This window comes from Sapajus apella, unplaced genomic scaffold (genome assembly GCF_009761245.1).
Source record: "Sapajus apella isolate SASKATOON/1434 unplaced genomic scaffold, GSC_monkey_1.0 scaffold46, whole genome shotgun sequence".
Taxonomy (NCBI): domain Eukaryota; kingdom Metazoa; phylum Chordata; class Mammalia; order Primates; family Cebidae; genus Sapajus; species Sapajus apella.
Window position 1 is genome coordinate 301,924 of NW_022436986.1, and position 27,142 is coordinate 329,065.

Here is a 27,142-nt window from a genome sequence, read left to right on the forward strand (position 1 = left end):
TTTATATCCCACCAGGGTACCTAGCACAGTGTGCAACAAATACTAGATGCTCAAAAATGACGTAAATTACATTTGAGGTATACAAATTGAATGCACAAGAAAATGAAGGTATGTTAAAAATGTAAATGCAATTAATATAAATTAAAGAGCTCTTGACATATCATCTGCACGCCTTCAGTTTTTCCTTATAATTAGTTGCTGGGTGTCTTACAATTGATCTTTTCCTTGCCGTCTTCAAAACATGTAGTTTGGTGTAATGCACATTAGCCCTCAGAATTGCTGGCCTCCTGACAGGCTAGCTGTTTGGATAGTCTGAGGTATGAGGTTGAAGCAAAAAGTGGGTTACACGACAGCACAGCTTCGCTGCTGGGGTTGGAAAACCAATAATCCCAGAAAGCGCAGAGGGTAGGCTGGGCCAGCCGAGGACTATGTGAAGGCTCATTGGGACCCTCCAGAGACAAGTGGGGTACTGCAAAGGTGAGTGCCCTAGTGCCAGGGTCGTGAGCCCGGAGCCCTGGGAGGACGGCTGCTAGGACATGCTGGATGAGTCATTCTCTCCACCCCAGGCACGTGCTGGTGGCAGCATCCACCAGGACCCCGCCTTCGCCCCAGCGCGGAACGCGAGGAGCGAGAAGCGAGCGGCCCCAGCCCCCCCGCCCCGCGGCGCCCCCACCGGGCCGCCTCCTCCGGGCGGGCGGGCACTGTCCTTGCCGCAGTCCCCGCGCCGCAGTGCCGGGCGCTCATGGGGGGCGCCCACGGGCACCTGGGCCGTCTGCTCATCAGAGCCGACCGCCACCCTCCCGCATTCCCACGGTGCCCCACGCCCGCGCGCCAGTCGCCAGTCGCCCGCGGAGCCGCGAGGGCCTCGCCTAGAGGCGCAGGAGGACTGGGCGGGGCGGGGCGGGGCGCGCCCACCGGCCGGCCCAGGGCACCTCACGCGGGTGCACGCGCTGCAGCCCCACGGGGCGGGTGGGTGTGCTCGGGCCGCGCGCGCCGCCGCCTCAGCCTGCTGCTCCGCCCGCGCCGCCTGCTGCCGGCGCTCGGCCCAGCACGCCTGCTCTCGGGCTGCCGTGGGCAGCTTGGGGCCCGCGGTGTAGAGTCCGCCGGCCCCGGAGCCGTGTCCCGCACCCGGACGGTCCCGGTAAGCGGGGGCGGGGGCGGCGGGGACCGGGCCTCACCTGAGGGGCGGGTCTGCGGCCGCGGAGAGTCCTCCGGGGACTCTAAGGTGCTTGTGTGGGAGCTGCCTCCAAGGTGGCCCCCGAGTAGCTGGATGAACCCCGAGTGACTGCTGCCTCTACCCCTTGGGGGAGTCCCTAAGGTGCTGTGGGGAGCCGCCCCCATGAAGACCCCCTGTGGGAATGGACTCCTGGGGCGCTCTCTGCATTTGCTGCCATGGGGTGCCCCAGCGGTCCCAGAGAGCCTTTCTGTGTCACTGTGGGAGCAGGCACAAGGGTAGTTTCTGGAGCTGGCTCAATGGAAGACCTCCTGGGAACATAGGGGAGCTGCAGGAGCCTCGAGGTGGTGGAGCCCCAGAGGACCCCCTAGAAAAGGAGGACCCGAGACTGCCCTGGAACTGTGGGAAGCAACCTCTGACTGGGGAGAGAGGATCCTGCCATGGGAACCATGAGTGACTTCCCACGGCTCCAAGGACTTGGGCCTCGACCTTCCTGTAGGGCCCCATGTAACCTCACTTGTGTTCCAGAGGTGGGGGCCTTCTGGGGCTGCAGCCTCTTTCCCTTTCGGATTTTTCTTCTCCGTGGTAGCCCAGTTGCTCCACGCTGCATTTTAGTGGAGGCAGAAACTGCTGCGAGTGCACAGGGCTCTAAGCTGGGGATGAGGACCAGTGAGGCCTCTAAAGCGAAGATAGATTTGAGCCCCTGGGTTTGGTCCAGAAGGAAGCAGTAAGATCAGGTGGAATAACTGACTTGGACAGGTCCTGGAGGGAAAGGCCTTTGAAGGAAGGAATAAAGGATGTATAGGATTATAGAGCACCAGTGTGCTAGGCACTGTACTAGGAATGTTTAAACATCTCATATAACTCTTACAACAGCTTTATGAAATTATCCCCTTTTAAACATCGAGACTCAGAGAGGTTTAGCAATTTGCCCAAGGTCACAAAGCTGATAAAAAATATAATCATAAAATCTGTGTTTTAAATTCTATTTGGGAAAAAAGTGCTAAGGAAAGGCAAAAAAAGAATAGATATTTGTTAATAAGTTGCATTAAGGTGCCTGCCGAGCATAGGGCTTTGCAATGGTACATGCTCAGTAAATGTGATGATTAAATAAGTGGATGAGAACAGTTTAACTGGAGATGAGATTGCTGCAGGAACTGATTTCCACAGAATCCCCAGATTTCAGGGTGTGGCTTCCTTCACAGACAGTCCCACTGTCATGATGCCTTGGAGTGGCTAATGATGCCTGGACCTAATTGAGGCCTCTGGGTGTGGTCTTTGGGGGGCTTATTCTGTGTATCTAGGGGGACCCTTCTGAGAATGGAGTGTCCCGAGGCCACCCTCCCTTCTGCAGAATACTTGAAGGAAAGAAAGGAGAGACAGGGTCACTTTTAGGAAGCACAATCCACACTGTCCTTGTGGCCCTCTGACTACATGCACCGGTGGACAATGGTCCACAGATAGCACTCAGGACACTTTTGTCCAAGAGTGACTCTGTGTGAGGAGGAAGAGGAGGGTGGGAAAGGTGCAGAGCCAAGGAAGGCTCACTGGGAGTCTGTTAGGGGGAGCTCAAAGGGTCTGCGCCAAACATAGTGTTGCCCCTTGATGTTTTCTTTCCAGCTGAATCCCAAGAGTTCAGCTTTGAACCCAAGGATGGATTCTGGTTTCTTGTCCAAAAATGGAGTGGTGAGAGGGCCAAGCAATGATATTCATTACAGAGCCATTCTGAAAGGGTTTTTCTGCTCCCCTTCCCTGCTTTCTTTCATACAGCCAACCCTAGTTAAATCCTCCTTGAATAGAAGCGGCTTCCTTTGGCTCCTGGAATTACATAGTGAGAAGAGAGACCAAGCTAGTGACAAAACAGAACAACCTAGTTTACCAGTTAGTTCGATTTTTTTTTTTAACTCAGTGATGCTATCTTGTGCACAACTCAGTGGAGTAAACTCTGACAAAGGTTTATGTTGGTTAGGACCCCCCATTGTAAAGTTGTTTATAATCCTCTTTCAGTTCAAACCCATCTCAACAGCTTAACAAAATAAATAGGTATGCATATTTTAAAGGAAAGTCAGAGGGACCAAACCTGAAAATATGATATTTGTTCCAGCTCATCAATTTGTCATTGAGGTTTTATTCCTAAATTGGTCTTCTTGTTGAGGGTACTTAGTATCATACCCACTCATGACCCTGGAAAAATCTCTAAATGGATCCAAGTTCTCCCCTAATCTTGGATCTTGGATATCACCTTCCCCATATCCAGCATTGGGTAAAAATTAAGATTTCAAAAATCCTAAGAATACTGCCTAACTCTCTCTAGTCACAGCATGAGTCTGCAAATCAAATCATTCCAGAATGTGTATGAAAGATGTCACCAGGTGGCCTTAATCTTCTCAAAAATGCTCTCTCCAAAGGAAAATAAAAGGGGAGAGAATGGCTCACCCAGTTTCATTTGAGTGTACCCAAATGTGTCTGGATTTTACTGTCTGGATTTCTCAACCTTTGATCTTTCACATATTCTCCAATTTTCTAACAGTGTCTTCTTCTAACATTTGCCATTCCTTTTCCTCAGACATGGATAGTTAAGACCTTCCCAGGCCCATTCCCCCAACTTCTTGCAATTTTTTCCACTACACCTGTTTCTAAGTGGATCACATTCATGCAAATATAGTTTCCCTTCTCTTTAGCTACAGAGTCTATTATCTTTTAGTCCCACACGCTTCTCCCCAGCAGTGCTGCTTGGCTTCTGCTGTCTTCATGTCCCAAATTGATTTATTCATTTCTGATAGGAATATCATTATCCACTCCACCCCTCAATCTTAATGACCAGATTTTGACAGGAATTGCTTACCAGCTTTGGACCAAGAAACCAAGACCATCAGTGTCTAGCTGGAGACATGATGATTTTTTCCATTAGCACATTCCCCTCCATTCCCCCCTCCCCTGGCTTCCAGCAATCCCCTTAGAGACACACTTACATTTACTAAGTGCTGCTTACTTGCCAGGCACTATGCTAGATAAATATGAGAGTTTCTTGCCCTTGAGGAGTTCATGTAGAATCAGTCTACATTTCTCTAATCATTCACTATAAAAAGTAGGAAAAGTAAGGGGGAAATTACAGCATTACAGAATATCCACAGGAACCAATGTGGAGTGTGCCTTTTCCCAAGCATCACTGAAACTCAGCTGCTGTGCTGTGCCTCCTCTGGCAGCCACATTCAGCCCTCCTGCCAGTGCCCTACCAAAATTACTTTTTTTTTTTTTTTTTTTTTGAGACGGAGTTTCGCTCTTGTTACCCAGGCTGGAGTGCAATGGCGCGATCTCGGCTCACCGCAACCTCCGCCTCCTGGGTTCAAGCAATTCTCCTGCCTCAGCCTCCTGAGTAGCTGGGATTACAGGCACACACCACCATGCCCAGCTAATTTTTTGTAGCTTTAGTAGAGACGGGGTTTCACCATGTTGACCAGGATGGTCTCGATCTCTTGACCTTGTGATCCACCCGCCTCGGCCTCCCAAAGTGCTGGGATTACAGGCTTGAGCCACCGCGCCCGGCTCCAAAATTACTTTTGCCCATATACTCTGAGTGTAAACTGGCCACATTTTTGCATTCCTGTGATAATAGTGACAGAACCATTTATTTGGATAGCATGTTACAGTTTATGAAGCCCTTTTAGATATATGATGGCTGTTTTGTTTTGAGAAATGCTTCATCTTACTGGGGTCCTCTCACTAAAACAGAACTGTGTGGGCTAACTGGCTTACTCTCTTTTTGTATGTTTGTTTTTTGAGACTTAGGAGTCTCCCAGAGGGAAAGCTCCAATGATTCACTACAATCACCACCTACCAGCTCTTAGGTTGTGAAGGAGTTTCCTGTTGGGTCCTAAGGCCAAGCAATGCACTCATTGGTCAGCCCTGGAACTTATCAGGGGAGTCCCTCTTCCTGGCCTCAGCAAATCCAATTCTCTGGGGTTTTCTTCCTCCCTGAAATTCAAATACATATTCTCTTCTAACAAATATTTTAAGCATACTATCTCAAACCAGTTATTCGGGCTGATGCTAATTCTTATGTGAAGACACATTTCCTTGCCTATTTCTATCTAGCACCCAGGCTGGCTTCATACCATCTAAGTCATGATGGAGTCCCCATATAGCTCCATGCCTTGGCGTGTGCTATTACCTCTTCCTGGAATGCTTTTTTTCCTTATCCTCTGGTGTAACTCCTACTCATATTCAAAATTTAGCTCAAGCAACACCTTTTTTTTTTAATCCTACACTTATGCCCCCTGAACATGCACATACTCACTGCATTCTCACAGGCTGAAGGAGGTTCCATTTGTTCATTCTACCATCAATTATTAAGCACCTGATTTGTGCCTGATGCATAGTAGGCTGCACTCAGCAAATGTTTGCAGAATCAGCAAATAGTAAATGGTGATAATTAAGGTGTAATAATTGCATTACAGGGGGTTGATCTGTGTTTCAGGGAACCAGAGCAGAAAACAGGGAGTGCCTCTCCATTTTGCTGAAAAGCTCTGCTTGCTAAGTGCAGTCTCACCAGCCAATCACTGATGGTGTGATGTTCCTGAATTGTGGCTCCCTCTTTGGGAAGTCAGCATTGTGGCTTTTAATGAAGACTCAGGCCCTAAGAGGCTAAGATCATGCCATAATTTTGCTCTCATATATATTAGAACTTTGTGAGCTTTCAGTAAATATTAAACAGTAGCAGGATGCCTAGTAGTCTTGAGCTGAAGCCAGAAAGACAGTTTTACTGTCTTTAGCCTTTCTGCTCCTTGGAAACCCCAGAAAAGCCCTGTGTAGTTGTGACTGTATCATCCTGAATAAATAGGGTGAATGGAGAGAGGTGGGGAGGTACCAGGTAGACCCGTTCAGGGTCTACAAACATGAATACTAGATTGTAGGCTACTGCCAGGTGACAGAATGGCTGAGTAGGAATAGTCTCCAAGAGCACTGTAGTGGAGCACTGGATTCCTAAAGCAACAGCCAGTCACCTGAGAACAATCGGGGCTTGGATTTCCTCAAAGACCAGCAAGAGAACTCTTTTTGATTTTTTTTTTGTTGTTGTTGTTGAAAATCTTGGGGTTGATGCTGATGTTCACAGTGAGTTCAGGATTGAATGTGCTATGCATTCAGCATTTTTTTTTTTACAGACCCTGGTTCTGTTAATTTTCCATACTCTTGCAGCTGATCACCTTCTATGTTAGACATGTGGCTTTCCCTAAGGCTCTCAGTCCTTCAGGCACATGCTTCCAGGAGCCAATTGTTGACTGCCTTGAAATTTTTCCCTTGTATGTACAGATACTGCTCATGCTAAATTCCAAACCCAGGACAAAGGAAGTGCATTTTCAAACTTTCTACTTGTACCATTAAGGCAACTACCCTCTTGTGGGCCCAGCATAGTCCACAGGACACAGCATAAATGCAGGGGACTATTGACTTTGGTAATACTGGCTTCTCTTTACCATTGTGATTGTAGAAACTGGCTAAATTGCAGAATTTCTTAACTCCTTTCTGTAGCCAGAGAAAAAGCACCCTCATGTTCTCATCCCTGCTATCCCTGACTCATTGTCCAGGTGCCACCTCTTGGGAAATAGAGTAGAATAGATGTGATGATGTGAGCTGGTGACTGCATAATTTCTAGAATTGAGTTTTAAAGATTTGGTCAGATCAGTCTCTCTGGCCAATATGATAAAGAGAGAAGACTATGATCGTAAATAAGTGGTTTATGTTGCCCAGTCATCTCTGCATCATTCATTCAATGATGATTTAAGAGGCTAAAACCCTTAATGCTTAATGGAGAGGATGAAACCTGTATACAAAAGACACTTTAATTAAAAGTGAGCGTCATGTGCTCTGTGGAAGGCAGTAAGAACCATCTCTACTTTTCTCCCTCCTGATCTCGGCAAAACACAGATTCCTTTCTCCACTTGCTCAACCCATTCTCTTTGGTTGTCTTTCCCTTTCCCCCCACTCAGAGGTTTTCTTGCCTTGTTCCTTCCTAGGGAAGCCCTAACCTCCAGGCAGCCACTTTTACTTGCTTGTGAGCCTTTTAAACAGCCGCCATTGCCATACCAAGAATAAGATTGAACCAGTTACTCAGGAGGCTGAGGCAGGAGAATCACTTGAGCTTGGAGTTTGAGGCCAGCCTGTGGAACATAATGAGACCCTAGAACCACCCTCGATCTGAAAATATAAATTTTAAAAAGAAAGAGAAAATCAGTAAATGTACTTTATATTTAACAGGATGCATGAGGAAACGCCTACCTGTTAGGAGTGTTGCCCTTCAGGCTCTCCACAGGTCTGAATCTTTATAGAGAATGCTGGGAAATACAGGTTCTCCAGCATCCTTCTCCTTCCTTATTTCTCTATCAGCTTCTGCTGCGGAGCAGCCCCTCCTCCTCTTACCCCCACCACTTTGCCCTTATAAATAATCCCGCTGAATTCTAAGCAGGTGCTCTGCGTAAAATGGGTGTGTCTTGTGAACATTCCAAGCTGCTCACATATGTCTTACTGCCTGACGGGCACATCTAGGCAGGATTCTCTTACCCAAGACAGATTCTACTTGTTGCTGTTTTCATTTCTTTCAGTTCATGAAGTCAGATGGCCCTATTCTATCTTCTTGTCTCACTGTTATTTACCATTACCTGCTCCTCTCTCCTGATTTTTTTTTTCTAAGCCTTCCTTAGATAACTACAAATACCCTGAAAGCCACATAATTATTGGGACAATATCTTTTTGGCCTCTTTTCATCGTTTTCAGGGAGACAGAAACCCCCAGTCCCACCCACCAGCCAAAGAAGTAATTATTAGGTATAATTTGTGGGATCTTTGCAACTTGATTTCCTTTTAACTCTCTCCTTTTCCTAGGACTTCTTCCAGCACAAGAGAAGGCAGGTTTTTCTCCACAGGTTGTTTTTACCTGGCACCAATCACTACCACTTGTTTCTCTAAAAATTTGAGCTGATTTTGTTAATTTCTCAAACACCCCAGGTGTTTGAAATCATGGCTATTTCAGCACACACACTTTTAATCAAAGTGTCTTGTATACAGTTTTGATCCTCTCCATTAAGTGTTAAGGGTTTTAGACTCACTCTTAAAGCTGAATTCTGTTGTGTCCTCACAGTTGACTGTCAAAGTCAAAGCCATGCCAATTCAAAATGACTGGGTGGTCTTGTTTGGATTTTGATGGTTTACTTTGAATAGTTTTGCTTTGCACTTCTGCCCTTACCGTCATAAAATGGTCCACAAGTTTGAACCATCTCAGGGAAAAGGAATAGTAGTGCTACAAGAGCCTGTGATCAGGACTGGGAAGTGTTTGTTTTTATGTTTGTTTTGCTAGTAGATGTCAGCTTCAGTCTTCATAGAAATTGCTTTAAGGATAAACTCCCAAAACCATTGCAATGTCATAATTGGCCACGGAGATAGCTTCATAGCTATTTTTGGTATCCTTATAAAGAATCATGGTATCCGTACAGTTAATAACGGGTTATAGCAGATCTGCAGTGCGTTGGGAGACGTCTGTGGCTAACTTGCTGATTCACTGTTAATGAGTAAGTTCACTTATAGAGTAACCTTCTATCTGGCTGGTCTTTGTTCAATAACTTTCATTAAAACATCTGAAAAAGCCAAAAACAAATGCATACCATTGGATTTCCTCTAATGAGTTGTTCTTAAAAATATGAATTTAGTATGTTTTTTCCAAATCTCCAAATAAGTGTTTCTCAACTATTTTTTTCTAGTGTATGCTTTCTTTCTGATAAACATAAAGGTCTCATGACTGTTCCCTAAAACTTCTTTTTTTTTTTTTTTTTTTTTGGAGACGGAGTTTCGCTCTTGTTACCTAGGCTGGAGTGCAACGGCGCGATCTCGGCTCACCACAACCTCCGCCTCCTGGGTTCAGGCAATTCTCCTGCCTCAGCCTCCTGAGTAGCTGGGATTACAGGCACATGCCACCATGCCCAGCTAATTTTTTTGTAGTTTTAGTAGAGACGGGGTTTCACCATGTTGACCAGGATGGTCTCGATCTCTTGACCTCGTGATCCACCCGCCTCGGCCTCCCAAAGTGCTGGGATTACAGGCTTGAGCCACCGCGCCTGGCCCCCTAAAACTTCTGACATAACCTCCGGGAGGAGGATCTCTCCAGCTATTTGAGAGTTAGTACCTTCTGTATAACCCTAAGAACCAAGAAGTTACTGTCAAACTCTACTCTTTTGTAGTCTATGTTACCAAAAACAAAAAGAGAGATCATTTTTAGTATTTGTTTTCCAGATATAAATATATAATTGATATGCTCTTGAAACCCACTTATTTCTCCCCTCCTCCTGGTGTTTCTGATATATACCTCCCACCTGCCCCAGGATCCAGCCAATTCACCATTTGAGAATCATTGCTGGGAGCTCTGTCTGGAACCTGTAATCCTACCTACTTGGGAGGCTGAAGTGGGGGAATCACTTGAGCCCCAGAGTTATCAACAAGTCTGGGCAACATAGCAAGACCCTGTCTCCTTAAAATTTTTTCATAAATTAGCTGGGCAAGGTGGTGCATGACCTGTAGTCCCAGCTATGTGAGAGGATTGCTTGAGCACAAGAGTTTGAGACCAGCCTGGGTAATATAGCGAGTGAAACCCCCTCGCTCCTGTTTAAATATAAATAATTAAATTGTTTTTTCTCTTTTTCAATAGCATGAATGTATCAAAAGTTATTCAGTAATTTCCCTATTGAGGTTGTTTCCACCTTTTTAATTTTTTAAAACCTGTGTTGCCCAGGTTTGAGTGCAGTGGCTATTCACAGGCACAGTCATGCACACTACAGACCCAAGCTCCTGGTGTAAATCAATCCCCCTGCCTCAGCCTCCTGAGTAGCTGGGATTAAAGCAAGCCACCATGCCCAACTTGTTTCCATCTTTTTAGCCACTATAAAAAGAATTCCCTAATCAATCAATCGATCATTTTTTTTAAAATGAGATGAGGTCTTGCTATGTTGCCCAGGCTGGTTTTGAATTCCTGGGCTCAAGCAGTCCTCCCACCTCAGCCGCCTACGTACCTGGGATTACAGGTACGTGTCACTATGCCTAGCTAATTTTTTTTTTTTACATATGCCCACAGGTCAAAGAGCATCAGCCTCTTGAATACAAAATAGTGTATTAGTAGATGTGTAATAGTGTATTAGTCAGAGGTGTATTAGTAGCTGTCCATCTCTGGTAGATCTTCCAACCACGCAGACTCTCAAGAGAAGCTTAAGTAAACTGTTGATCTTGTACCACATCAGTTAAGGGCAGAGCTTTCCTTAAACCCTTGTCTTTTAGAAGTACATTCTTCAAATTGCAGATTTAAATCCATTAGTGGGTCATGAAATCATTTCAGAGAGTCACTGTTAGGGTTGTTTTAATGAAATAGGATAGAAAATATCACATGTACTAGAGTATGATTGTAAATTTTGACTTCAGTTGCAGATCTATGAACACATGTGTCTACAGGGTTATCACATAAAATATATTTCTTGCTCTGGGTCGCAGCTGAAAACTTTTGAGAAACATACCTTAGGGTTTCTAAGGAAAAACCTAGTGGTTCTGGAAAATGTAATTGTTCATAATAAAAATACATATGAAGGATTATGTGTCAGTTTTGCATGTTCTCTCTTGGGGTGCCTCTCTCACTGTAAGTTGGGGAGTTGCATCCCATCCAGCCATCAAACACAGCAGTTGACCATGAGGCATTTGAGCAGCATCTGGGGACTACAGGCCCACCCCTGTCATTTCAAGAACCCCCTGGATCCAAAGCCTCATCAAAAACTTTAACATACACATAGTCTCTTCTCCATCCCCACCCCACCCTGGCTAGATTCCTTCATTAGGTCATATGAACTTTAGAAGATGAAAAACAACATGAACTTTCTAAATGCTTATGAGTATATGTTCCAAATGCACTCATTAACAGAGAACTAAAGCCCAAAGCAACAAGGAACAGGTTCTGAATCACAGAACAGGGGACCCAAACAAAAACAAGTCACCAAGTTGCCAACCCTAGGATTTGTTTTATTATCTAATTAATGTGCAATGTGGGGAAACAGGAAATACAGATTAACAAAAAGATTAAAAATACATAAAGTACAAAATTTAGATCATAATATGAGCATTTTTGTAACTTGTTTTATTTTTATGAATTTGGGGATTAAAATATTTTCCTTTTAATTATAATTTATTATTTGTTATCCACTGAGGCATGAATACTCTAAACGACTTTCTGAATTTGCTCAGTAAATCTTTCTTCAATAAATCTCCTGTGCCACTGCCCTTTAAGGCAGTATTAAGTATTTAAAGTCAATGTTCCTTAATCATATACTTCAGTTTTACAAACATATTTACAAATGGAGTCGGGGAGGTGGTTCTTTCTTTCCATATCAATCAGTTTATAAATTCGAGAATATGGATTTTCTTGGTAGCAGTAATGGCAAGGCAAGCACCCTAGCAGGATAGGTGTTCCCACCACTGTGGCACGCACAAGCAGTGTTTCCAAAAGGAGGATGGGGCTGTCATCAGATAGTACATGTGTTAAGGTTTCATTTTTAAAAGCAAAAAAGAATTATCCACAATTAATTAGCTAATTGGAAAATGTTTATTAAGAATCTATTCTGTTAGATGCTTAATAGACACATTGCTAGGCAGTGGAGATAAGGACTGTGTGGGATAAAACAGTCTAATAGGGGAAACTGACATTGATCAGGTAATTATCCTATTGAATGTCTAATGACAAGGATAAGTGCCCAGAGCAGAAGGGCATGGTGCTGTGAGGACTCCAACCTAGACGAGTCAGCAGTGACTTCCCTGAGGAAATGAGACTTGAGCTAAGCTCTGATAGACAAATAGGCACTAGTCAGGTGGGGAGGAATGTTCAAAGTTCCCCAAAATAGAGGGAGCATAGCAAATAAAGACTGAAATGAGGCCATTGTGGTTGGGACACAAAGAAGGGAGGCCAGACCGTGCAGGGTCTCACAGGCCACAATAGAGAGACTGATTGTGGGGACTTCCTCCTGAAAGCTGTAGGAAGCACTAAAAGTTTTTAGCAGGGGATAACACAATACCTGAACGTCCCAGGGATATCTTTAATTCAACATGTACAAAATCCAATTTAATTATCCCTCTTATTTCCCAGTTTCTGTAACTGGCACTGCCATTCTTCTAGTTAGTTCATTTAAAACTGCCCTTTTCCCCTTTATCCTTCATCCAATCGGTTATCAATTGATTCCTAGATTTCCCTAATTCTATTTCCATGGTAACAAATACACTTGTTATTATTCCTGCTATCATCATTTCCATTTAAACCCTCTACCTCTTGCCTGGACTATGATATAATAGTAACCTTCAAATTGGCCCTACTTCTCCTACCCGCTGCCACCTTTTTCCCCAAACAAACTGAGCATAACCGCCTATGCATCCTTTAGGGTCCACTTTGACCACTAGTAGTGTGGTGGGTCTCACCTTCCTCTAAGTACTCTCAGCACTTTGACTTCTTTGGTTTCTAATATTAAGTACCTTGAGTGGTGAGACTGTTCTCCTGTCTTCTGTTTCCTATGATGAGCAGTGAGTGCCTTGCACATAACACTGTTCAATAAGCCTTGATTAGAATGGATTGAAAGCAAGGCTAAAATGGACTCTGCTCCACTTTACTTAGAAAAAGCATTCCCCAGCTGACTTTCACTAAGTCTCCTCAGGCTAGGGAATAGCAGACCAGCTTTGCAATGTGCCATGTCATGCCTCACTGTCCAATGCCATACTCTGATACTGCAGAGAAGAGCAGGGATAATGTTACTTTTAAACCTGTAAAGGATATGGACCCTTCTTGAACAGTTCAGAAGAATTAAAGCAGAAAATATGGGAGTGACATTAGTGCGGCCTTAGAAGTGTGAGAGGTACTTTAGAGCTTCATAATAGGCCAGTGTCTGTGATAGATAAACAGACCTACAGAGAGGCACAGCTACTAACGAGAAGGGGTAAAGGAGTATTTGTGTGACCTTGACTACATGGATAGGGGTGGTGGAGTTTCCTTACTAATTCAGGAATCCTCTAAAACTAGGAGTTCATTGACTTAAAAAGTAGGCATTTGGTAAGGATTAGCCACAGATGGATTATGCACGGCACTTACTGAAGGAGCTTTTCTTCTGTCAAAAGGCCCAATATGTGTTGCTGCCAGCTTGCTTTAAGCCTTGAGTCTTCTTGTAGGGTAGAAGAGAAACATGGATTCTGAAGTCTCCAACCATTTCCAAGTAGCAGAGATGCAGGACCCCTGGACTAAATTGGTTTTAGGACAGGAAGGCAGACAGAGATACCATTTCATGCACGTAGAGTGCTTTCCAGTTTGCAAGGCACTGTGAAGCCCATTTTCTTATGTTATCCTTGTGACATCCCTGTGAAGTGGGCTGGAAGTCCTCATTCCATAGATGGGAAAACCAAAGTTGCAAGGTCTGTCAGAAATCGAACCAAAGTCATCCAGGCAAGGTGGCAGGCCTGTGATCCCAGCTACTCAGGAGGCTGAGCCAAGGGAATCACTAGAGCCCAGGAGTTCAAGAACAGCCTGGGCAACATAGCAATACCTCATCTCAAATAAACAAACAAATAAAATTTAGGGAAGAAGTAGAACCAACATCTTGTGACTCCTTAACATGTGCTCTTTCCACCCCCACCATGTTCTAGAAGAGGGAGAAACTATTTAACAGCACTTGCCACTTAGGTTGAAACTGATTGGCCTGACATTCTCAGCCATTAGCTGAACTGTGCCCCTCTGCTTTTTGTCTACAGAGCCATGGGGGTGTTGATGTCCAAGCGGCAGACAGTGGAGCAGGTGCAGAAGGTGAGTCTGGCTGTGTCTGCCTTCAAAGATGGGCTGAGGGACAGGCCTTCCATCCGACGCACAGGTGAGCTGCCGGGGTCCCGCCGTGGCACTGTAGAGGGCTCTGTCCAGGAGGTGCAGGAGGAGAAAGAAGCAGAAGCAGGAACTGCGGTGATCCAGGAAGAGAGTAGTGCCGGCCGCGCGGCCTGGGAGAGGCTCCGAGATGGGCGTGGCGTGGAGCCTGAGGAGTTTGAGAGGGCTAGCCGCTTCACACCCCCTGCTTTCATCCGCCCTATCCGGAAGCTGGATGATGACAAACCTCCAGAAATCTGCCTGGAGCCCAGAGAGCCTGTGAGTATCCAGTTAGGACAGGATCCTCAGGCTTAGCCCACCAGGGAGCAGGACAGGGAGGCCTGGATATGGCTAAGGTGCTCCTCAAAACCAGAAAGATGGAGCTGAGTCCAAAACAATCTTGGAATTTCTTCTATAAGGATACAATATTTGTTTTATCCTGGATTCATCTTAGTTAAAGGCTTGGGGCAATAGATGATAAAGAATGATGCTATGGTAGGTCTTCTGTCGACCCACCCCCTCTCCCCCACTACCATGAGTTTTCAACCATGGATAGCACTCCCCCTGTAGGAGGCATTTGGAAATTTGGGAGGGGGTAGTTTGGGGAGGTCACAACACGAGGTGTCTACTGGTGTTTGGTACCAAGAAAAGCAGGGATGATAAATGTCCTGCAATGCCTGGAACAATCTCTCACAACAGATTGTTCTTTCTAAAAGTGCCAGTAGCTCCCTGCTCATAAACATGGTCACAAAGGCCTGAGCAGCCGGAAGAACCTCCTGGTTCTTGACCTCCAGAAAGAAATCCTGAACAATGGCTTCAGCTGGAGCCACTCCTCTAGGCTAATCCAGGAAGACTCAGCCCCATGCAGGTAGCTCTGTGCTTAGTGGCCTTGGAATCTTGCTGCCTATGCTTACACATCCCCATTTCCTCCTGCCATCTTTCCGCAGGTTGTCAATGATGAGATGTGTGATGTTTGTGAGGTCTGGACAGCTGAGAGCCTCTTCCCGTGCAGAATCTGCACCAGGGTTTTCCATGATGGCTGCCTGCGCCGTATGGGCTACATCCAAGGAGACAGTGCAGCGGAGGTGATGGAGATGGCCCATACGGAAACAGGCTGGAGCTGCCACTACTGTGTAAGTCTGGACCACAGGGACAGCAGAGGACTTGGCACTTTTCCTGGAGGCCTGGTCTTAGAACACTTGTTTTTAGGCAGTGACATAAAGAATCTGCCAGTGGTACACACAAGAGACCTAGAGCTAGGACAGGGTTTCTCAACCTCACTACATTTTGGGCTGGTTAGTTCTTTGTTTGGGGGGACACGGACATTGTAGGATGTTTAGCAGCATCCCTGGCCTCTACTCCCCTTGATGCTGATAGTACACATCCCAATGTGAAGGTAGAAAAATCATCCCCAATAGTAAACCTCTGAGCTGGGAGATTGACTGGGGCCTGATTACTCAAAAGTAATTCTGCTTGGAATTCTGCAGCTCTTTCTCTAATAGTCTATAGTTGTCATTCACTGTATCCATCTCAAAACTAACCTGAGATAATAACCAGCTTGCTTCCAATAGGGGTAGATTTCATCATAGGAAAACTTGCTAGGCCTGAGATCCTCACTTGGCCTGCCACCTGACTCTTACAAGCATTTGCTCTTCCTCTTTAAAGTGGTTATTATGTGAATTAAATGACAAAGCTCTATTGATTCAGAACTTCGAAAATTATATATAAATGCCTTATAACTTTTAATGAAGGACAGAGGCTGAGGTTTCCACTGAAAGCCAGATTTATATCCATTTCTCACTACACCTGAATAGAGTTCAAGTCTTGCCTTATTGATCTGTTTTCCTGCAGATATCATCATTATTTACTGATTTCAGAGTGAGGAGCACCCGCTGATCCCCCCTCCTGCTGCTTAGATGAAAGAAGAAATGTGCCACTTTCTAACAAATAATGCTTTCTCTATGGCCTGTTATGGAACAGTTATTTTCAGCCACTTAAACACCTGTCCCCTGGAGTGCACCGCAGCAGACCCTGCTCTACCAGCGACCTTCTCTGGTGCCTGTCGTCCCCTCTGGATGCCAGCCTTTCATCTCAGCCACTCTGCTTTGAGGTGTGCTGCTGCTATTGGACTGGGTTGAAGGTGTCACCTCCCTAACCCCCAGGAGCACATTGCTCCCTTCCCAGCTTTCTGACACAGTCCTACCATCATTGCCACCATGCTCTGCTGGACTTTTTACAAAGCCTCCTTCCCTTCCAAGTACCTCTCCTTTCTTTCCTTCCCTTCTTTTTTTATTTTCTCTTTTTATGAGTCAGGATCTCACTGTGTCACCTGGCTGAAGTGCAGTTGTGTGATCATAACACTGCAGCCTCGAACCCCTAGACCTAAGCAATCCTGCTGCCTCAGCCTGCTGCGTAGCTGGGACTACAGGTGCAAGCCATTGCAGTTGGCCCCACAGCCAAGCTTCTTAAAAGAATTTCATCATCTCCTATGGCTCCTTGACCAACTATAATCTGACATCTGCATCCATCATCCGGCAGGATTGTCCCTTCCTAAGGTCACCAGTCACCTCCTAATTGTCAAGTCCACTCACCTTTTCTGAAGCACCTTCTTACTTGATCTCTCTGAAGTATTTACTACTTCTTTATTCCTCTCTCTTTTCCTTAGGATTTAAGGATTTTTATGGGAATTATTACATAAGATATGGAGATGAGAGAAAATAGAAAGTCAATAAAATCCCACCTCAGTCGTGTAACCACCGTTAACATTGCCTCCCACATTATGCAGCTGTCTTTGCTCGCTATCCAGGACCCTTTTCTCTACTGATTGTCTTCCAGCCTGTGTCTCTGACCATTTTTCTCAATGCCCTTTGTTAGTTTGTTGTCTCAGTCCTATGTTTCTCAGGGTTCTGTTGTTTAACACTCTTCTTTTCTCACTGTACCCTCTTTGGGTGACTTCATCTACAGCCACTATCTAAACACTAATGACTCCTATATTTGTGTGTCCAGACCTAAATTTCCTGTCTCTTGCACTTATCCACCTTGATATCTCACAGGTACCTCACACTTATCATGCCCAAAAATGAGCTCATCTTTGCCCCCAAGCCTGCTCTTCCGCCACTCCTTATCTCTGTGAATAGTAATACCATGCCCCAGTTATCAATCCCAATTCATTCTCTCCCTCATGCCTCACATCCAGTGAGTCATCAGGCCTGGTTGATGCTGCCTCTAATATCTCTCACATCTCTCTTCCCTTCTTCATTCTCATGTCTCAGTTTAGCCGCTCATCATTTCTTGCCTGGACTGTTGCAGCAGGCTCCAACTGCTCTCCACACCTCCAGACTCTGCCCCTCTAATCCATCTTCCACACAGCAGCCAGATATCTGACCACGGCACTCCCCACTTGAAAACCCTTTGGTGCCTCCCTTTTGCCCTCAGAATAAAGGCCTAATTTAAGGGGCTCGATGAAGGGTATTGGAGGTACTTCATAGTATGCTCCCTCCTTCCCTCACACACGCACTCACATGTACACCAAACTCCAGCCACACTGAACATCTCACAGTGTTAGACACCACTGAAGTGCCCAGTGTATACTAGGTGCTCAGCAGGCGTTTATTGAAAGTATGGTTTGAAAGAAAAATACTACTATTATATATCAATTTTTTTAAAGTGTTACGGAAGAAAAAGAATGGTTTGAGTTCTTTATGAAATCCACATATGAGTACTCATGAAATATCTGCTCTTGTACTTTGCTGATATTTTAGATGAAGAAAGTAACCTTGTACTAGAAAGGATCTTTGACAGTTTAAAAACTGTATGGTAATGTCAACAAAATAAGGTATTGGTGCTCCTTTGGAATTAAAACTTCTGTGGCACCACAAAAAACTCATTTGGCTTTAGGAGCCTTGTAATGATGGCATCTTTTCAAACCATTCTAGAGTTATTTAAAGTGATACAACCCACTTGGAGCAGAGCTAGGATTAAACTTTTTTTTTAACTAAAATACATTTTTAGCACAGCCTAACATAGAAACCAAGTCGATAAAAGGGATGAAGATGGAGCCACTCTGGTTGATGGAGATAGGGATCCACAACCTGCCCACTCACTAGCCCCCTTATTCCCTGCAGCAGCTTCCTAAGGCACTTCCAAGAAATCCCTAGGTTAGCTCAGAGGATACATTGGAAACCACTGTTTTAGTAAAGGGACTCAGGGCTGGAGTCAGGATATCTGGGTTTTGGGGAAGATTCTGCACCAGAGTAAAGACAACTCTGGCCAAGTTCCTTCCCCTCTCTGGAGCCTCAATCTCATTGATTGTGAATAGGAGGCTGGGATTAGATCTTGGAATTGCTTTCCAGTTGAAATTCTATTTCTATCCCTCTTGACTTTGGCCTTTCTTATGAGCCTGTGTGGCCACCATCTCAGCTGTTTCTCATTTTCAGGACAACATCAACTTGCTGCTTACTGAGGAGGAAATGTACAGCCTCACAGAGACCTTTCAGCGGTGTAAAGTCATCCCTGGTAAGGTTGGGTGGTGCTGCTTGAATGGAGAGGGGTCAGGCAGATTACTTCTTCATGCTTACTTTTTTTTTTTGGAGACAGAGTCTTGCTCTGTTGCCAGGCGCCAAGCTGGAGTGCAGTGGTGCGATCTCAGCTCACTGCAACCTCCGCCTTGCAGGTTCAAGCAATTCTCCTGCCTCAGCTTCCTGAGTAGCTGGGACTAAAGGTGCGCGCCACCAGGCCCAGCTAATTTTTTTTGTATTTTTCAGTAGAGATGGGTTTTCACCATGTTAGCCAGGATGGTCTCAATCTCTTGACCTTGTAAGCTGCTTGCCTCAGCCTCCCAAAGTGCTGGGATTACAGGCGTGAGCCATGGCACCCGGCCTACTCCTTCATGCTTTCTAGGATGAACCATGAAAGGAGTATTCCATATTTAGTGGGTACAGGGTAAATGGGTCCCTGTTCCTGAGTTGTTGGCCAGCAGAGGCACCCACCCCGTTACAGCCTGGGTGACCCTGGCCATGGGAGGCAGAGACTCAGCAAGAACTGTGGGTGTGGGGACCCCAAGGGTGCCCTGGAGGTGATGGAGATGCCCTGAGGCTGAGGAATGATGGGCATGGCCTCCCACAGATTGCTCCCTGACACTGGAGGACTTCCTGCGCTACCGCCACCAATCAGCAAAGCGGGGGGACCGTGACAGGGCCCTGAGTGAGGAGCAAGAAGAGCAGGCGGCCCGCCAGTTTGCTGCCCTGGACCCTGAACATCGAGGCCACATAGAGTGGCCTGACTTCTTGTCCCATGAGTCCCTCTTGCTGTTGCAGCAGTTGCGTCCCCAGGTGAGGGCCAGCTAGGGCAAATGGTCCTGGGATACTGGGTGAAAAGGGCCTGGGAGGCATGTTGGGCAGGTCAGGGGAGCACTGGGTCCTGCCCGAGCAGGGACCAGTATCAGGAATGGGCTGATACCAGTGACTGCGGATCCAGTGCCCAGGCTGAGGAAACTGCCTAAGGAAGACTGATTTGCCCTGGACCACACTGGAAATGTTGGTGCTACCAGAAAGGCTCTGGACAACTTCTAAGGGGGGGTGGCAAAGGCGGTAATGGAGGTAGGATTCTCTATGTCTTGGCAGTTTACAAGATATTTTTACTCTAAGATCTTGTCTCTTCTTCTCCAGAACTCTCTGTTGAGGCTTCTGACAGTGAAGGAGCGGGAACGAGCCCGAGCCACCTTCCTGGCGCAGGGCAGTGGGAGCACCATCAGTGAGGCGGAGTGCCGCCGGGCCCAGCACTCTTGGTTTTGCAAACGGTTCCCAGAGGCTCCCTCCTGCAGTGTCAGGTCTGCTCCTTACCAGTCCCAGGCCCCGCTCAGCCTCTCCGCCTCCCTTTTCCATGCCAGTGGCCCTTCTGTACCTTTCTGCTCCCCCTGCCAACAACTGGAGAGGAGCCTCCTGTGCACTAGGTAGAGGATGGTGATGCCTACAGGCCAGGGCATAGGGCAGCCTCTACCTTCAAGTTGGTCTTGCTACATGTCAGAAAAGCCTGGATGAGCACATCCAGAGCCATGGGTTTACCAGAGTTTAGGAGGGGCCAGGCATTTCACTACCGCACTCCTAACCACGTGTCCTCACACCCAGCAGCATCAGCCATGTGGGTCCCATCGCAGATAGCAGCCCAGCCAGCAGCAGCAGCAAGAGTCAGGACAAGAGCCTGCTGCCCACAGAGCAGGAGTCCAGGTAAGTGGGACCTCCTCACAAATGTGTACTCTCTGAACACCCCCCTAAGACACACAAGTAAGAGAGGGCATTACCCATTCCCACTCCAAAACAGCAAGTGCCCAGCCATGAAACCAGGCTCCAAGAGTGCACATTCGACCCAAGTCTGTAGGGACAGCTAGCTGGTCTGTTGGCTTGGTAGCACAACCAGCCATAACCAGGTCAAGCATGAGCCAAGGTTTCCCTGAGTTTTGTGTAGCCAAGCCATGCTGCCCCTGGGATCAGGGGTCACACATCTTTAAACCAGCATCACAACTCTGTTCTTTGCTTCCACTGCAGATTTGTGGACTGGCCTACCTTCCTGCAAGAGAACGTCCTCTACATCCTGGCTGCTCGCCCCAACAGTGCAGCCATTCACCTGAAACCCCCAGGATAACATGGAGCAGAGAAGCTTGGTTTGAGGACAGTGACATCCTCTCCCCCTTTCCTTTCTCCATTCCCCCACCAACCTCTGGCACTGAGACTCATGGGGTTGGGACACTGCCAGCGTCTTAATTCGTCACTAAGCTTTATGACACTGAAATCACCATTCCCCTCACAACAGAGGCAGTGAATGCATTGCCACATGGAGAAGCCCTGGTAGTGTGGCAGCATCCTCTCCTGGACCGCCCCTGCCCCACATCATAGATGGGACCTGCCACCACAGGCATATGGGTGTGCACATACTGCCCAGCTGTCCATGCCTTCAGAAGCCTGGTTCTTTTTGGTTGAGAAAGGACCAAAGTCCCTTTCTGAAGCCCCTCGTATAGAGGAGGGGGTCTTTACTCATCCCTTCAATTGGCCAGTTCTGACTTCCAATAGTTCTGATTTCTCTGGCCAGTTCTGATTTCTCTGGCCAAGTGATTCTTAATAAGAGGGCATGTCAGACTCGCATGCCTGCCTGGAGATCCTGGAGATGCTAACAGGCCCCACTTCCCCCATGAAAATCCCTTCTGCGGTGAGCCACTGTTACTAGCAAGCATGCATTGTGTACCTTGGCTGTACTGAGTAGGGAAAATTGTTAAACATCACCACTGCAGTTCAGCCCTTTATTTATTTAAATTCCAATTCCTGGTGACAGGGAAGGCAACTAGCCTAGGGAATCCTGACTAGAAGAAGGGGAGGCAGCCTTTCCCAGGGACCCAGGATTCTAGGAACCTCTCAGTGAGATCACCTGAGTCCACAAGTCTTTAGCAGGATAGTCAAAAATCGAGGTGAGCCTTCTTGGCCCCTGTTTTTCAGATGGTAGTCCATGGCCCAGGCCAAGGGGGCCTGAATGGAACAAACACACTGGCGGGAGCCACAGCCCTCTGTGTTAGATGCTTCACCCAAGTCACCGACCACAGAGACTGAGGAGAGCACACTCTGGAGGAAGAGGAGAGAATGGGGCTCGTGCTTCCTCATTTCAGCTCAACTCACTGTAGACACCATCCACAGCCCAAGAAAGAGCAGCTCTGCAGAGCCCTGAACAGGGACTCTTTCAGCCATCCTGACAAAGAGGATAAGAGGCTGGGGTTTAAGAAGAGGCTCTGCAGAGAAGGTCCTGGGAAAGCCTTACAGAAGGAAAGGTTTCCCTTTCTCCCTGCCACTGAGACATGCATGGCCCGAGTGGCAGCTTCTCCTCGCTGCTCACCACATGTCCTTCCTCACCAGGCTAGGGCCTGGGCCTGGCATGGGAGGCCCTTTGGGACAATCAGAGGCTGCCACGAGAGCACCAGGCCTGGCCTCCAAGCCCAGCAACCCTCATCCTTCCTAAGTACTCATCAAATTCAAATTCTCCAGTCTGCGTGTTATGGCTCATCCTGGCCCTGGGGTCCAGGTTCTAGGCTTCTATTTCCAACCCAATGACTTAGGCATAGCCAGATCTGACTACCAAGAGTTATTCAAAAGGGAGTGGAGCGCAGTCATGCAGAAGCAAACACATCTTTATTGCTCGAGGCCCTTGTGCTAAATCAGGTGCATACAGAAGAAAGCACACACCGCTCAGTGCTGAATGTTTCAGGAAACCAGGGAGCTGCAGCCAGGGGCTTGGCGAGAGCCCTGTGTAGTCTCCTGATGTAGGAACCGCCTGAGCTGGAAGCAGGGTGGTGAGCTGCTGGGGTTGGATTATTTGGGACTGAAATAAAGCAGACAGGAGATGGATCTGGGCTCAGGTGTGTGGCCCACAGCTTTGGGAAATACTCTTTAGCCATCCCCCAGGACTCATCCTTAGGAGGGGCCATTATTCTGTCTAGTCAAAAAAAGAAAGCGCAAGACTCCTGGGCCCAGGAACTGCATCTGAAGCAGCCAGGCCTGGGGTTTTGCACTGAGAAGATTAAAGCACATTAAGCACAAGGGCTCTTACCTACTCTCCTGGCAAATCATCTTCTGTGCCAGTGGCCTTGGGCTGCTCAATCTCACAGGGCATTTTGAGTAAAGACAAGCTCTGGGCTTTGAGAGCTGAACAGCATTTTTTCCTGCCTCATCAGTCACAGGGACTAGAAGTCCGTCTTGTTCTCTGATCTTTCACAGATCAAGGTGATGCCTACCTCTTTGGAGCTGCTGCCTCTAGCTCTCCGCTGGTGAGTGAGGAGAGTCGGTGGGCCAGGTCAGGCCTGCCATATTCCAGGGCCTGGCAAAGCAGCCCCGGAGTTCTTCCACAACAGGTGCAGGCCCATTTGGGATCACCTTTCGCCCTGTTCCAGAATAGCAATCTTCCTGGGTGAGGGCCTGCAACAGAGATCCCAGGGGGCACTTCCCCAGCGAAGAATAGATTTCCCAGCTCACAAGAGTCCTAGGAAACAGAAAAGCACAAAGGAGCAGCTGGCATCTTCTCCATAGGCATCTAACTTTTTACCAAAGGGGAAGTGCCATTGTTCCCCAAGTCCAGAGTTGCAGAAGCCCCGCCCCAGCCCCCCATCCAGAGTCTCCCTTTGCAGTGTCCTAATTGCCAGAGCCCCTCTGTGGTATGTATAGAGATGTTAAAAACGTTCAGAAACCTAGTGAAGCCCACTTCCTTTCCTTTTCAAGCTCTCCCATCACTGTGACTTGCTAAAATTCTGCCAAGTCCAAATGTTAGCATCAGGCTCCAATAAGGGTATGAGAAAATATTTCAGTCTTTTCTTCTTGGCTACCCAAATTTGAGATCAGTGTTTCCAACCAACGAAGGCCTGAGTTACAGATAGGCTCCTCTGAAGGCCACTTTCCCTAAGTGTTTTTCACCTGGCATTCCTCTTCCCCATGTTCAGCTGTCAACGAAGGGGCAGCTGGATGATGCGGTGGAGCTACGGGGTCCGAGGGTCACCTGAGGCAGTGGCCCTGGCCGTGAGATCTCTCCAAGTCTGCCCCTTGGCTTCCTCTCCTGAGCCCAGCCTTCCCCAACAGAACACTTGAGCAAGGGCCCCTAGGGTGTCCCAGGGATGGAGCAGTCCCCTTACTCCTAGTTACTGACCTAACCCTCAAGTTCCCCTCTTCATTTGAGGACAGCCATAGTAGAAACCATGAGGACATTGCCTCTTTCTGCCCTCAGTGCAAGCACCTGGGGCTAGCAGGGCAGATACCGGCCTTTCTGGCCTCTACTGCTCCCTATGGGATGTCACCCTGACCTTGCTTAAGTGGCCAATTCTTAGGATCCCCTTATTTCTGTCACGATTATCAAAAGCACAGAATTAAACTACCTGGGAAGAGGGGCACCTCACTGGGGAGTGAGTCCCAGGGTTGTACCCAGGACCCATAGCCTAAAGCACAACCTCAACCATTGCAGGTTTCACAGCTTCAGTCAGAGTGGTGCCAGGAAACCCAAAAGCCAAGAGGGGAGGTCAGCAGAAGCTGCCTGGCAGGGCCACAGGCCAGCCAGGCCCATCCCAGAGCCAAGAGAAACTTCAGGCAGGACTGAGAACTGGTAGCTGACTCTAGTGATCCTGCAAGCATGTTCCCTTCAGACCATCAGAGTGAAGACAGATAGACACATGGCCCTAAAAGGCAGAACAGTTCTGATGCCAGAACTTTGGGACATCCTGGCAGTACCTGTCACCACAGTCCCTTTTTAGACCTCCTCTATTTACAGTGAAATAAAATTCCTATTTTCTTTTTTTTTAATTTTTTTTTCTTTTCCTTATTTCATGCTCTTATCGGAAAAATTGCTACTTTCTCCTACCACTTAGTTTGAATTTGCCCAGGATATCTCTCTGGGCCCCTGGCTGCAACCCAGACAATGGCAAGATCTCCTGGAGTGGGGGATATTCATGCATCATGCCTGTTCCTGACAGCTCAGCCCTGGTGTGGGGTGGGACTGGGCATTTTCTCTGCTGTTGCTTTTCTGCTGCCACTATTTTTGGCAACCTTGAAAAGAAAATAAACAGATTACAGAATTTCTACTAGCACTAAGGAAAAGCTTTTTCCCTCTGGGCCACATGCCCCAGTGGCCCATGGAAAGGGGGTCAGCTCTGGTCTGGGCCAGTGACTAAGAAGCTCAGTCACCTTTCAGTTTCTATAGCACTGGGTAGGCATGACCACAGTTGAGAACGTCAAATTATAAGTAGCCAGGCCTTTCCATAGCCATGGTGACACAAAGGCCTTCAAGATTAGCCTCCTGCCATCAAGGACTGGCCTGTGATCTGTCTCCCAGCCAAACCCAAGCTTGTAAGAGGGACTCTGAGAACACTTGAGTAACACTGGGAAATCCAATGCGCTCTGGTCCTTCATGCCCTTCCCATGTGCTTTTCTGAAGAAGGTAACTTGACAGTCAGCTGAGGGGAACGTCCCCAAGCCCTGTCTCCCCATCTCTACAGCTGCATGCTCCTCTGCGTGACCCAGCCTTCACAGCACTCCAGAAGGAGCTGATGCCCTGAGGCTGGGCACAGTAGAAATCATAATAAAGCGACTGTGATGCTCTATCAGCTTCCTGTTTCTTGTTGTTTGGGGAACCTGCCATTTCTGTGTGGTTTCCCATCATTGACCAATTCCTGGGTCTGAGTATAAGAAAGGGGCAGCTGCGGCCGCCAGAAAGGATACAACATGCTGTGACTTTCTAGAGCTCTCCTGGCCATGACCTTCCCAAGAATCAAGAGATGGGTGGAGGTAGGGGCACCACACATACCGATACAGAGATACTGATATTTCTGTATCCAGCACAGATAAAACACTGAAGCAGGGAGCCAGAGCTTTCAGAGAAAATGAGGATGAGGTCATAAGGTCTCCAAGGCTGTCTGCTATGTGTTCTCTCTCCTCCATGCCAGGCCCCAGGGCCAGTTTTAGACACTTCCCAGTTCCTCCTGAGCTAAAAGTAAGGAAAACTCATTGGCTGTTTTCTCCTGGTCTGAGTGTTTCCTCCCCATTTTGACAAATTGCTTTAATGTAATATGATAGGGTTGAGAAAACTAAGATTGGAGATGCATTTGGAGGACTGTGAGATCCCCTTCATCCCTTTTATCTGGTGAGAAGAGAGCCAATACCTGTAGGTGAGAAAGCATCTCTAGGCTGTGGATCAGAGGCTGATATTCTACCTCCAAAACCATAGGGGATCCAGAGTACAAGTAGTTTCTAACATTTTTTGAGCACTTACTACGCACTTGGCAGTGCTTTGCATAGAGTCATTAATCTTCACAATAACCCTATGAGATTTTTTATTACAGGTGAGAAAAAGGAACAGAGAGCCCATGTTTCTCAAGGTTACACAATCACACAGGAAGTGGGGGAACCAGGCGGTTTGCCTTCAGAGGACATGTTCTTAGCCACTTTGTTGTGCTTCCTCTCAAAGCACACCTCAAAGGAACCACTGCTGTATGGGCCAGCACCTCCCTCTCCACCCTGGGAATAGACATAGACAGGTAACCAGGCCTGTAGCCATGACATGGATATCTTAACACTGCACAATTCACCCCATCCACTCACCAAGCTCCCATACCTCTCCTCCCTGAGGTTTTCACATGGGGTCCATCAGACCAAGAGCAGCTTAATGACATCCCACCAGCCCCTTGTCCTTGTCTCCAGGCTCAGTGAAGCTAAGCATTGGGACAGAAAAAGAGGCATAAAGACTAGGTGTCTGTGGGCCCTAATGAATGTTTCCCTGCCCTCAGTTCAGCAGTCCTGGCTGGAACTTTAGACCCTCTGAAGACTGTTCCTCCCACCAACTGCCACTTGCTCCCAGGGCTGGCTAGGGCCTCAGTTCTATACAAACCTACATCCACCTGGTCCTGCTCTGGCTGAAATGCATTTCCTCTTTATCCCTGGGGAGAGTCATTCCCTAAGAGAATCGATGGCTGCTAAATTTGCTAAACATGGAGTAGTGCTCTCTATCCCATTCATCCTTTCTAAGGGTTGCTTGGAGGTTGAATTTGCTGAACCTCAGTTTCCTCAACTGTAAAATCTAGAACAGCCCCTGTCCCGTCAGCTTCCTGGGCTGGGAATTGAGGAGTTTTGTAAGAGGAGAGAGCTTTACAGACTGTAAGACACTGAGTGAGTAGCAAGGATTTCTGCTCCATCTGAAGGCTGTGAGTGTATCATCTCCACCCTCCCATAGTCCCAGGCATAGCTGGGGGTACTGTGATGAGCTCTGTCCAAAGTGCTGAAGTCACAGCCAAGCCCACTGAGGACCTTTAGTCCCTCCTTGTCCCACCTTTGAGTAAACATCAAGTTCAGAGATTTCCAAGCCCAAAGATTACCCTAAAATTGAGAATGTATTGTCAACAAATTTTTTAAATTTTATTTCAAGGATCTTTGTTTAAAATGAATATAGCTCTCCATTCAAAATTGTAACAAGTACAGATGAACAAGAGGTGATTTAGCAGCTCAGGGAGAAAAGAGCTTGTGGTGTTTTTCTTTTAGATGGGGTTTCGCTCTT

At 47.1% G+C, this 27,142-nt stretch overlaps 1 protein-coding gene across 5 annotated transcripts; it reads left to right on the forward strand.

Annotated features, from left to right (window-relative positions):
• The first annotated feature begins 277 nt into the window (after nucleotides 1-277).
• PHF24 (PHD finger protein 24) lies at nucleotides 278-25,196 on the forward strand. Of its 5 annotated transcripts, XR_004257418.1 has the most exons (9): nucleotides 714-1,141; nucleotides 13,978-14,359; nucleotides 15,028-15,213; nucleotides 18,517-18,595; nucleotides 19,205-19,410; nucleotides 19,747-19,907; nucleotides 20,206-20,304; nucleotides 20,623-22,883; nucleotides 24,065-25,196. XR_004257418.1 is itself a non-coding variant. In XM_032239920.1 (8 exons), exons 2-8 carry the CDS (start codon nucleotides 13,982-13,984, stop codon nucleotides 20,717-20,719), a joined length of 1,206 nt encoding a protein of 401 aa, XP_032095811.1. In that variant the 5' UTR covers nucleotides 278-477; nucleotides 13,978-13,981; the 3' UTR covers nucleotides 20,720-25,196. The 5 variants fall into 5 exon arrangements, 4 of the variants coding, with proteins under 4 accessions (XP_032095811.1, XP_032095813.1, XP_032095810.1 ...); XM_032239920.1 differs by lacking the exon at nucleotides 714-1,141 and adding an exon at nucleotides 278-477 and having other exon boundaries at nucleotides 20,623-25,196; XM_032239922.1 differs by lacking the exon at nucleotides 714-1,141 and adding an exon at nucleotides 278-477 and having other exon boundaries at nucleotides 20,209-20,304; nucleotides 20,623-25,196.
• The last annotated feature ends 1,946 nt before the right edge of the window (nucleotides 25,197-27,142 follow it).

Bases quoted from the DNA above. Each gene is read 5' to 3' on its own strand.
- PHF24 (XM_032239920.1), top strand. From the start codon at position 13,982: ATGGGGGTGTTGATGTCCAAGCGGCAGACAGTGGAGCAGGTGCAGAAG. The intron at 14,360-15,027 runs GTGAGTATCCAG...ATCTTTCCGCAG, and splicing joins GCCTGGAGCCCAGAGAGCCT to GTTGTCAATGATGAGATGTG. The intron at 20,305-20,622 runs GTAAGTGGGACC...CTTCCACTGCAG, and splicing joins CCCACAGAGCAGGAGTCCAG to ATTTGTGGACTGGCCTACCT.